Source organism: Carassius carassius, chromosome 13 (assembly GCF_963082965.1).
Source record: "Carassius carassius chromosome 13, fCarCar2.1, whole genome shotgun sequence".
In the NCBI taxonomy this organism is placed as follows: domain Eukaryota; kingdom Metazoa; phylum Chordata; class Actinopteri; order Cypriniformes; family Cyprinidae; genus Carassius; species Carassius carassius.
This window is the reverse complement of record NC_081767.1, coordinates 20,950,967-20,963,582: the sequence shown is the minus strand read 5'-3', so window position 1 is coordinate 20,963,582 and position 12,616 is coordinate 20,950,967. Positions and strand designations below refer to the sequence as shown.

At 37.9% G+C, this 12,616-nt stretch overlaps 1 protein-coding gene across 1 annotated transcript; it reads right to left on the bottom strand.

Moving 5' to 3' along the window:
- Positions 1–235: 235 nt before the first annotated feature.
- LOC132156083 (ras and EF-hand domain-containing protein-like) lies at positions 236–12,343 on the bottom strand. The gene is made up of 17 exons (XM_059564921.1): positions 11,810–12,343; positions 11,080–11,232; positions 9,552–9,642; positions 8,760–8,855; positions 8,576–8,656; positions 7,408–7,522; positions 7,192–7,261; positions 7,038–7,116; positions 6,811–6,881; positions 6,516–6,696; positions 6,345–6,437; positions 5,978–6,122; positions 5,807–5,888; positions 940–1,054; positions 750–863; positions 603–679; positions 236–520 (listed from the first exon to the last, which is right to left on the bottom strand). The coding sequence occupies exons 1-17, from the start codon at positions 12,118–12,120 to the stop codon at positions 418–420; spliced, it is 1,977 nt and encodes a 658-aa protein (XP_059420904.1). The 5' UTR covers positions 12,121–12,343; the 3' UTR covers positions 236–417.
- Positions 12,344–12,616: the final 273 nt, after the last annotated feature.

Sequence of the window (12,616 nt, the reverse complement as noted above, 5' to 3'; positions counted from 1 at the left end):
TTTTATTTTGCAATGGCATCAAAATACTAGAAAACCTCTTCTCCCCTGCAGATTACAACAGATAAATGACTTGCAGACCTTTGATTTACACTTTAAATCAGATCTAAAACTTTTATTTAACATCATGAGAAACATTTACAGGAACATCCTTCAATAATAGTAAATTATAAAGTAAATATTTAAATTAACACTGAACCCTGAAGTGAATTTGATAATTTGTAGGCAAATGTAAAAGTATAAATTTGATCAGTGAGCCTAAAAACACAAAAGGACACATGAAACATCCAGAAATGTAAAAAAAAAAAACTGCTTAAGTGACTACCTAAAAAAAAAAAAAAAGCAAATATTTTCTACCAAAAGCATAGTTTTCTTCTTTTTAAAAAGCATTTAAAATAAATAAACCAGATCTCTGCATGATTAGACTCCACAGCAGTTGCTCAGCGTCGTCTTCCGTTTACGACAACTCAGCTTAACCTGTGACCCTGACCTCCGCCCCAGTTTTGCATGTTTCTTGATTTTTCTGTGGTTATTTGAAGACAATTAAAGCCTGAAACTACTTCATGTGCGTGTTAGAATAAGCAAGAACTGGTGTCATATCTTACCTTGCTAAATGTAAAACGGCCTCAATGACATTTGTCCCCTCTTTAGCACTTGCTTCGCAGAACAGGGCATTATAAGCCTGTAATGTACAGCAAATTAGGACAGACATGATGGATTTTACATTACTCCCATACAAATCTAAGACTCACCATAGCAAGCTTTTCCCCGTGGAACGCGCTCACACAACTTCCCTCTGGCCTCTCTTCCCTCAAATCTACCTTGTTCCCTATTATACACATTGGGATGTCTTCATCAGTTAACTCCTGTGAGGCAAAGTTTAAAGGATTCAGTCTACAAATGATACAAAGAAAATAAACTCACTGAAATGTGTCACTGTACCCAAATCTGTTCCACCCATTCACGAACATTCAGGAAACTGCTCTCAGATGTGACATCGTACAACAGTAGCACTCCATGTGCTTTGCGAAAATATGACCTGGCAATGCTGCGGAACCTGTGGAAAACTAACTAGTTTGTACCAACTGTATGTTAATGTATACCTTTATGTTAATGTCAACACTAATGCAAAAAAAAAAATATATATATATATATTAGTACAGACCAAAAGTTTGGACACCTTCTCATTCAAAGAGTTTTCTTTATTTTCATGACTATGGAAATTGTAGATTCACACTGAAGGCATCAAAACTATGAATTAACATGTAGAATTATATACATAAAAAAAAGTGAGAAACAACTGAAAATGTGTCATTTTCTAGGTTCTTCAAAGTAGCCACCTTTTGCTTTGATTACTGCTTTGCACACTCTTGGCATACTCTTGATGAGATTCAAGAGGTAGTCACCTGAAATGGTCTTCCAACAGTCTTGAAGGAGTTCTTCCCAGAGATGCTTGGCACTTGTTGGCCCTTTTGCCTTCAATCTGCAGTCCAGCTCACCCCTAAACCATCTCGATTGGGTTCAGGTCCGGTGACTGTGGAGGCCAGGTCATCTGGCGCAGCACCCCATCACTCTCCTTCTTGGTCAAATAGCCCTTGATGCCTTCAGTGTGACTCTACAATTTTCATTGTCATGAAAATAAAGAAAACTCTTTGAACGAGAAGGTTTGTCCAAACTTTTGGTCTGTACATACACACACACACACACTAAACGGCCACTGAAAAATTCAGATTTGCCATCACAGGAATGAGTTAAACTTTAAAATTCATTAAAATGAAAGTCATTAATACTTCACAGTATTGCTATTTTGACTGCATGTTTGATCAAAACAGCCTGGGGAGGCTAAGAGTCTTTCAATCAATAAATCTATATCTACAGTATATCTATATCTATCTATATGTATATATCTATATCGCTCTATATATACACACACATCTATACACGCACACACATATTAATGTGGTCTCGTGTAGCCAGACTGAAGGTCTGGAATTCATGGCAGCTTTCTTTGGCCAAGGCCCACCCATGAGGCAGTTTGACCAACATGTCAAACAACCAATCACAGTTCGTTTGGTTCTGCAGCACTTTTTGTGGTGTGGAAATGTTGCCACAATAACATACCGCAGTGTAAAACTCTTGGACGGTATTTTAAGGATTCTGTGCCACAAATAGGGCTGCACGATTCTGGATAAGTTGAGTATCACGATTTTTTTGGTCTCATAGCGAGATCACAATTCTCCTAGGATTCTTTTTTCAATTATTATTACTATTATCATTATCACAAGTATATAAATTAATACTTTTATTTTGCAAGGATTCTTTAAATTGATCAAGTGTGACAAAGAAATTTATAACAAAATATTTCTATTTCACATAAATTTTGTTCTTCTGAACTTTCGATCAAAGAAACCTGAAAACAAATCTACTCATCTGTTTTCAACATAATAATAATAATAATAATAATGTTTTTTTTGAACAGCAAATCAGAATATTAAAATAATTTCTGAAGATCATGCGACACTGAAGACTGGAGTAATGAAGCTGAAAATACAACTGTGCATTACAGAAATAAATCACATTTTAAAATACATTCAAGTAGAAAGCAGTTATTTTAAATTGTAAAAATATTTCAAAACTTTACTGTTTTTGCTGTACTTTGGATCAAATAAATGCAGGTTTGGTGAGCAGAACTTTAAAAAACATTACACATCTTATGGTTCAAAAACTTTTGACTGGTAGTGTATAATATATTTAAAACCCCAGTTTTTTTTATATTAGAATGATGAGAAAAAGTTGTTTAAATCACTGATTCAACGACTCACTCATAAACCTACTTCCCTTGTTTCATTAATAGATGAATCAGCGTTTTTGAACGATTCTCTTGAATGAAAAATTCATTCATTGACAAATACATTAAGACACTTGTCTTATATAATAATAATAATGCAATCGACACAAACGTTATTTGAAGCGCAGTACTTTCAAAAAGGGATTTGTTATATTTTGATCGCTGCCATATAGACGTCAGTGTTTATATCTGAACTATAAACTTTATCCCAGTATTTCTGTGATAATATAAATGACTGTAAGACAGAAATGTTACTGTGTAGTTGAAAAGACAGTTTGTGGAGATGTTTTTTTAACCTAACATGCTAAACTGCTCTCTCTGTGTTAGCGGCAGTGTAAGCATGGATTTGAATGATCCAGTAAGACTTTGTCAAAGGTTTAACAGACTCGGGGAATCGTTGTCATTAAGAAATGAGATCGAGAGGGTGTCTGAATCGAGATCACAATCTTTTAACGATTAATCGTGCAGCTCTAGCCACAAACTTTAAATATTTCACATACTTTTGAGAATCCAGCGTTTAGTTGATCCTGATAAGTGCTCACAGTTGTAAACATGACTGCTTTCTTTCATGAGGGGGTTTGGCCATGCACCATATTTTTTCCCCAGGCGGAACGTTAAAGAACGCAACACAAACGTCACCCGGAAATCCTGTATAATACAACCAATCCGATGACAACTTCGAAACTCCTGAAGCGTTTCCACTTTTGTGTCCCATTGGCATCAGATGTTCAGCCAGTGGTCCATGGACATGATGTCGGAGGCTGAAACTTCTTATCACATAAACATAGTAAAGAACCCAAAATGTGAACTTAAATGTTTAAACCAAAGACATGCATGCCTGCTTATATTCCATTAGAGCATTTACTGTAAACACATTTCCAGTTTAAGTTTATAATCACCTAGGCTGCGCTTTGTTCAAAATTTTCAGCAGTCATTACTCTAGTTTTCATTGTCACATGATCTTTCAGAAATCATTCTAATATGCCAATTTAGTCATCTCCATCCTGCTTCAATGACTACCGTCCTGTTGCACTTACCCCCATCCTCATGAAGTGCTTTGAACGGCTAGTCATGCACCACATCAAGTCTGCCCCCCCTCCCTGGACCCCTTCCAGTTTGCATATCGGTCCAACGATGATGCCATCGCCACTACCCTCCACTCAGCACTCACACATCTAGACAAAAAGGACTCATATGTCAGAATGCTGTTCATAGACTTCAGTTCAGCATTCAACACAATCATCCCTCAACAGCTCATTTACAAACTGAATCAGCTGGGGCTCAACACTTCGCTGTGCAACTGGCTGTTGGACTTTCTGACTGGAAGACCTCAGGCAGTACAGGTCGGCAGCAACACATCCAGCACCATCACACTGAACACTGGGGCCCCCCCCAAGGATGTGGGCTGAGCCCCCTCCTCTTTACTCTGCTGACCCATGACTGCACACCATCACACAACTCCAACCTTTTTATTAAGTTTGCAGATGACACGACTGTGGTGGGTCTCATTAGCAACAAAGATGAGACAAACTACAGGAGCGAGGTGAGCCGCCTGGCCGAGTGGTGCAGTGACAACAATCTCTCTCTGAACGTGGAGAAGTCGAAGGAGATTGTTGTTGACTAAAGGAGAGCGCACACACAGCAAGTTCCTCTGACCATCAACGGTGCGACTGTGGAGAGAGTGAGCAGCACCAAGTTCCTGGGTGTACACATCACAGAGGACCTCTCCTGGACTGAAAACACTGCAGCACTGGCCAAGAAATCACAACAGCGTCTCTACTTCCTCCGCAAACTGAGGAGAGCCAGAGCCCCACCCCCCATCATGTACACCTTCTACAGAGGCACCATCGAGAGCATCCAGACGAGCTGCATCACTGTGTGGTATGGCGCCTGCAACGCGTCCTGCCGAAAGACTCTGCAACGCATAGTGAGAGCAGCCGAGAAGATCATTGGTGTCTCTCTCTCCTCCCTCCAGGACATTTATGGAACACGTCTCACCTGTAAAGCCCTCTGCATCACAGGTGATCCCACTCACCCATCACACAGCTTCTTCAGTCTGCTGCCATCAGGGAGGAGACTGCGGAGTCTCCAGGCCAGGACCAGCAGACTGAAGGACAGCTTCATCCACCAGGCTGTCAGGAAGCTGAACTCACTCCCGAACTCCCCCCCCCCCCCCCCTCCCCTCTTCTGCCCCAGGCACCACTGAACTATGAACCCCCCCCCACACTAATTATATGATGGCTTGCACTAGTCACTTTGTGCAGCATTGGTCTGCTCACTACCTCATTCAGCATGGAACTGACGTCATTGCACTACCTAATCAGTCAGTTAAATAACTGCTCTTGAGCCCTTTGTCACTTGTCAATTTAATCAGACTTAAGATATTTTTAATAAGGGATTTTTTTGTTGTTTTCTTTTGCACAAAATCTTTTATCTGCACTTTTGTTCACTTCATTGATTTGCACTATATCTGTCATTTGCCTTGCGCTGCTTTATTTAACTTTATTTTTAATTTTATTATATGCCTTTTTTTTACATTCCCTTATTGTATAGTTGTATCTACATTTTATATTTGATCTAGATTTTTTAGGCTTTAATGTTAATGTTATCTGTATGCACCGGGGTCTGAGAGTAACGCAATTTCGATTCTCTGTATGTACTGTACATGTGGAAATTGACAAAGCAGACTTGAACTTGAACTTGGTGTGCAAGAAACTTTTCAAATCAGTTGTGCCGAATATGAAGTTCAGCATTTATTTGAAAATTCTGTAACACTATAAATATCAATGTAATGTATCCTTGCTCATACACACAAGTCTATGAATACAACAAAAAAATTATAATTTTCTATAAAAGCAAAGCATGATACCACTAATGAAGATTAATATGCAAGCTAACATCCATAATAACATTTTAGCAAAGCTGGTCTACACTTGGTTCCTAAGTGAAACATAACTATACCTTTCCTGTCCAGCAGTGTCCCAGATCTGAAGGTTTGTTTTCTCTCCATCTACAAGCATCTTCTTGATTTGAAAATCAACACCTGTAAGAATGAACTTGGATTCTCAATCTTACTGTATTAATATGGCAAGAAAGCACATTCAAAATTGACACTATTGTATTTTTCCTCACCAAGAGTGGTTTGTATATCTCCTCTAAATTCATTGAGACTCAATCGTAGTAAAAAGCTGGATTTTCCTGACCCCGCATCCCCAGCCAACACCAGACGGTACGCTGGAGCAAGATCTTCAGTGTCATGCAAGTCTTCTTCAATTTGCTTTAGAGAACAATTGTCAAGAGGCAGTCTATCACAGTGGTTTTCAACCTTAAGGAAAATATTTTAGTGCTTGCAAAAACTAGTTAAATATTCATTTTAAATGTCTGCCTGTGAAAAACTAAGGCAAGCTACTGCTTAAAGCTTTTCACTTTTCCCAAAAGCTACTTTGGCATTTATAGTTTCTAGAATACCTAGTGTGTAAACAAGAGTTCCAACAACTACCTTGACAGGAAAAGCAGACAACCGCCGCCGAAATATTGAGCTAGCTGTGCTACGAGCTACAGTTCCCAAAGCTTCAGACTTCTCCTCTGACACCTACAAGACATTAGTTATTTAACCCAGCAATGAATTATACTGATATACACCTGTATATTGTGAAAACTAAAGCCTTACCTTCAGCTCAGATGGAGTAGTGTAACTAGTATGATGCATGGTTTCCACTGAATTATGGCTGTCGTCACTGTCATAATTGCTGCCTGACATCGGCTCGATGTCTGTCTGAATGGACACGCCACTATCCAAATACTTATCAGCCCAGAACTTCACCAGGGCCATAGTGTCCTCTTCAGTAAAACTTAAAATAATATAATACATACAAGCCTTAAGAAATAATCTTGATTTTACGCTGTATATTTTTCTGTCAAGGTACAACTGCAACAAATAGCAAGTAAACAAACTGTATAATTACCCGCTTTGATTCATTGTACTCTGTCGAAGTGGTTTAATCACCCTAGAAGGAACTTCATTTTTTGGTGAGAGCTACAGAAGAGCAGACATTTTAATGAGGATTATGGTATACATTAAAATTAATTCCAGAAACAATGGTGTATTTCTGTACAATGGAAAATCAAATGTTTGATCATGGCTGCAATGAATGCAGTTCCAAGTTAATAATAAAAACACTGAAATCGCTACCAGTCTTTTCATAGAGGCATTATCCTGGCTCAGTGCAGAGCGTAACCCATCATTGCTGACATACGTTTTGTTAATTTCCCTGATGTGAAGACAAGTCATCATTAGAATATTGTGATTATTTTGACTCTTACAGTGAATGACTGAATTAACTTACTGGAGGGATTCTATTTGGTTGGAATAAGACTGGTACTCCATCACCATCTTCTTAAGGTCATCGCTTTCTCAGAGAAGAAAAATAAAAATCACATTAAGCTGTTTTTCTTAAATCACTTCTAAAGTGACATTGGAGGAGGCTGTGTTTAAGAACCAATTGCAGCATTCACATTTACAAAAACAGCTTAAATTAACTGAAGCATCAGTTAATCTCACCTCTTGTGTTGGAGTTTCTGTTCCATGAATGCATTCTTCAACCTGTCCAACTCAACCTTGAGAATGGAGACGCTTATCTGGGCTTTCATAAGAGAACTTCTCAGCTCCTCATTCTCCTGCAGAGGAACACAAATGAAAGCTGATAAGATCACAAATGTTTCAATATGCATTGCAAGTGTGCCAATTACAGGTCTCCACGGGATCAATTTTTCAATGCCACTCCAACTAAAGTTATTTCTTCCTGTTCCTGCCTACAGATAGAGAGATCTATGTAGATTTTTCAGTCCTATTGCACTATAGGCTATATACAGTACATGGGCTATTTTTTTCCAATTCCCACACAAACATTAAGCTTCAGCTCACCTTTCTGCATTTTTCGCAGCAGACGAAGGGAAGGTGCTTTCCTTTGCTTTTTTCCTTTCCCCACTGAGAATATTCAACAATGCACCTGTAGACCATTTATTTTTGTCGTGCAATAAACATAACATTCTGTATCCTAAAATTTTATTTGACTTTTCAGATAATTTTTTTGCATGAATCCCACAAGTCACATCTTTCTCCAGACTACACATTCGTATTCTTCCTCCCACAAACAGCAATTCAGTGTCTCGCACAACATTCAGTTGTAGATACTGCAGGAACACAGATCTTTAGTGCCAGCCTTCATTCTGAATTAAGTAGCTGGCAATGTCTCTTTGCAAAGAAACACTATGCACCTGCACACAAACCTATAGACTTAATACATACACACGCACACACAACACTTTTCACAAATTATCCCATTTTCAGACGTTTTCATTTTCAGCCCTCCCAAAACACTGTGGTCACGTTAATGAATGGTCAAAACGCATACAGTTTTTAGTTGAAAAGTATTGAATGCCCCATTAGAAGTTACCATATCGGTCTTTGTGATCGTTTCACCTCCACAAAACTTGAGATCTTGAATTTGGGGAACAAAGCATTGGACCCTATTGAGAGACACTTCTCTTAATAAATTACCTTGCATCCACAGAAGTCAGTCGTACAATTCTGGTATACCTTTAGGGGAGAATTTTCATTTTGGGATAAACTATCCTTTCAAGTAAAAACTGGCATTTGTTCAAACTTTCCCTTCTGTTCAAATAATTTAAAGGGCACTGCATTGTGGTAAAGGAATATCAGATTCATACCTGCATCAGATCTCTAATCTGTGCTCTCAATTTGATGGCATCTTCCCTGGGGCTGTTTGATTTCAACTCCTCTTGATACTGCTAAAATTTGAGACAATGTAAGCAACACATTGAAAGTAACAAAAATAGAGTCAAACCCACATGTAAAAGGCATTAAAATAAGAATCCCACATCATTCGTTCACCTTTGTGAGCCTCTCTATTGTTGTGTGCAGATCTGCCAGTTCATTCTCATGCTTGATTTGGAGCATAGCAATGGATTCGTCCAATTTCTTTTGCTCCTAGATCCATGAAACCCAAGAAGAGTGTTTTCCTTATATGCAAAGGCCTAATAAGGAGGCATTTACAAGCTCTCATAGAAAAGCCTTTGTGCACACAGAGTCAGGCTGGCCTTCCTGTTAAAAACATCTCACCGGGCTACAAGAATAAAGGTGAACCACCGAGTAAAAAGCAGAACCTGAAATCCATATTTTCATTTACCAAGACAGAATTACATGCATAATGGCACACACTGAACAGGTGTATGAATACATGCACAAATGTAAACATGTTTAAGCATGTTAAGCTGTCTTGGTATCAGTGTTATTCTTAACTACTAAAATAGAATAAATACTCAAACAAGTTTGATCTTTGAAAAAGCTGAAGTTAAACTATAAAAAAGTAAATTAAAAAAATGGTAATGTTGCCTTGGAAACTGCTAAAATAATAAAAAACTGATGAAGTACACACACACCTATATATCTCATAGATCATATATCATATCTCATATCTCATGAGTATATAAATGGGCTATATATTATTAAAATAACTATATAGTTAAATACACATGGATCTGTAATACTTAAACATGTATATCATCAAGAGATGCAGAAAAGTACTGCCTACTTTTGCATTAATCTTAACTTTTAATATTCAATAAATGTACACAGATGTGCCAATTCATAATCACTACACATCAAACTTGTCTGCCTTCTCACCTCTTCCCTGACCCTTTCTTCTGTGTGGGCCAGTTGCTGCTGCAAGTCCTCCTCCATCTCTGCCAACTGACTGCTGGTCAGTTCCTCTGTCCTGTCGACATCAAAAAGCAAAAGGCTTAGCCTTTCAGAACCAAACAGCACCTTTAATGTCGTTTTACCAGAAAGCAGTTTGAAACAACCAGCCTTGGTCTTAGGACACCCTTTAATTCATCCAGGTGCACCTACATCCAGATCTTAAAAGAAATGTTCCCCGAGGAGCAACTACTGGAGAGATAAAATACTCCTTTAAGCTACACAGTCTTATCGTGCAGTTGAGGAAACCTCTGAATAAAGGGAAGGGAGGAACGAACAAAAGGTAGGACTCAAGAAGATGTAACTTTGGAAGGTGGACCTGAGGTGAAACAAACCGCTCCAAGCACACAGTAAAGGCCTGGAATGTGTCTCACTGGGAAAACGGAGCACTCAAACTGTACCCATACTTACAGAACCACATAAAGTTTTGTAACTCTAGCCTAATTTTCAAATGTCTTCCTTCCTGAGAAATGGCAGAACTTTTCATTTCAACAATATAAGCTTTATACCTGAATCCATTAAACACTTAACAGAAAAAGAAAACAACTCCCTGACAGAAAAAGCTGGCTATTTCTCCCGTCCACCATACAAAATGTACTAAACAGGAAATTCACAATTATATTAATTAGGGTTAATTCATCTGAAATTGAAGACTACAATATTTTTGTGCACACTGCAATACTGTATTCAATTCTGTAATGGATGTTTTCAGGGTTTCTGGCGATTGAGACCAAGGAAGCTGAAAAACAACAACTTTAAAATAAATAATCTGATAATTAAAATTCTTAAAAAGGTGCTGTATGCAAGTATTTGACTCTACTAAAGTAGAGAAATACCATAATATGTTTGCCGATATTTAAGAAATATGCCAAGTTAACATACTTGTTTATCTGAAAAACAGTGCTACAGTCAGTTATTCTCCTTTGAAAATGTGCATTCAGGGCAAGAATGTCTGTTTCTGTTTTGGATTGTGAAACCCTCCCACTGCCAATTTACCCAATTTGATTTCGGCACCCACAGGTTGCTAGTTGGTGGAAAACACAGCGCACTTCATTCACGGTCAAGTCCATTCGTTCCTGTTGGTGTCTTCAATGCTGTCATCATTCTGGCAACTTGCATGTGCATGTCTGAGGTGGAGGGGCTGGGTGGAAGAAATAAACCCTCTCCAATAATTTGATTTTGGACTGCAATACCTGGATCAACCACTCTGTCTCAATCCTACATACAGCACCATTAAAAAAAAAAAAAAAGGATACGAATTTTGCCATTAAAATTGCCTTAATTCTTTGACTTTGTTCTTTCGAAGAAATAAAAGTGCATGCCATTATATCAAGGTGCAGTTTCTGTCCTTCATAACATCTTAGCTGGTCAAGACAATCTGAAAAAGCCATACCAGCTGTTGTAAATAGTGATTCACCAAAGCATCCCAGCTGAATCCTGGAAATGCTCCTCTCACCTTCGTAGACTAGTCTCAAGTTGTTCACTCTCCATCCTGTGCTCTTTGCTCTCAGCCACAAGAGCCTTGATGAGATCCTCATATTGCTGCAGTACAAGCTCATCTGATGTGGAGTGGATCTGTTCATATAACTCCTTCAACTCATCCCACTGCCTGCAGACACATACACAAAAACAATAGAAGTATATATGTGGCTGGATTAAAAAAAAAAAATTTAAGTTAGGCAGATATTTGACGAATTTGACAAAATACATGAACATCAAAATTATTTTTCAGTAATGTTTGTCTTTGTTTTTAAAGGTAAAAAATGTTTTAGTGGGGAAATCCTGAATTTGTCTGAATTTGAGGAAAAAGGTTGGCATATTATTTTATACACACATATAAACATGTTTTAAAAGTCCCAAAAACATAGTTAAGTACAAAAACTTTATTTTAAAGGAGCTTGATTCGACACTTTTATTTAGCCTAAGGTAAGTTTAAGCCAAATTCAGTAACCCTAAGGAAATTCGATATTAATAACAAAAATAAATGTAAATTTACCTTGAAAATCTTTGATAACTTCATGAAAATTATTTAAAAAAATAGGCCTAATAATATATTATAAAGTAGCCCATATTAAAACTAGACTATCGTCTCGGAAATCCTTATTAATATTATTATCAACCCATGTAGGCTACACTGGCTTCTCTTTTGTCAGTAAATGTGAATTTGAACTTAAATTTAAACATACCTTCCCAAATAAAAGGCCACATCTCCGTCTAATTTGTTTTCAAACTCTTCCCAAGCGCTTCTATGAATTTGCAAACTGTTTCCCAACAAAGCCAAATTGAGGGCTTCGGAAACTTCCTGAAAACTTGACGAAAAGTCGCTGAAATTAATGTACCCGTCTCCGTCCAGATCAAACTTGTTGAATAAAGTCCTGATCTCATCCGCAGGCACATTAAGCTCTTGGAAAACACTGGTGAAGTCCTCGTATTCGACTCTTCCTGATTTATTCCCATCACATACTGCAAAAAGTCTCTGAAGGTCAGAATGGTTCATATTTTCACTAAACGAGGACAAACAAATGGTTCACCAAAATACACCAGTGTACAACGATAATGCTCCGAAAACGTGTTAAAAAGTGATGAAAACGTGAAAAGTGATTAAAAAAAAATTAAAGGAAAAGATGAAAGTGTTAAGAAGAATGATCCCTCAAGATTCGTGATCTAACATGTAGCTACATTGCCAACAGGTGCGCAGAAATTTCACTCTGAAAAAAAAAAAGCAGAGGCAGGTTAGATAAAGGCATGATTGGATGATCGCTCATTATCTCCAAGTGTGTCATTGGATAGTGATAGAGGTAGGCGTGCCGTAAAGAGTTTCCGAAAGCATATTGTTAGCCAACTTGGCAACGACCGAATTTGCGACCATTAATTGCCTTTGGGTTTCCCAAAGGCAATTAATGGTCGCAAATTCGGTTGGGACAGGACTAAACCACATTTGTGATATCATTTTATTCGTGTTTTCCGAATATAATATGAATTAAGTAACGACT

Excerpts from the sequence above, each read along its gene's own strand:
- LOC132156083 (XM_059564921.1), bottom strand. The coding sequence starts at position 12,120 with ATGAACCATTCTGACCTTCAGAGACTTTTTGCAGTATGTGATGGGAAT. Across the intron at positions 7,523-8,575 it reads AGATTAGAGATCTGATGCAG|GAGAATGAGGAGCTGAGAAG; the intron begins GTATGAATCTGA and ends GTTCCTCTGCAG. Across the intron at positions 6,697-6,810 it reads AGTACAATGAATCAAAGCGG|TTTTACTGAAGAGGACACTA; the intron begins GTAATTATACAG and ends TATTATTTTAAG.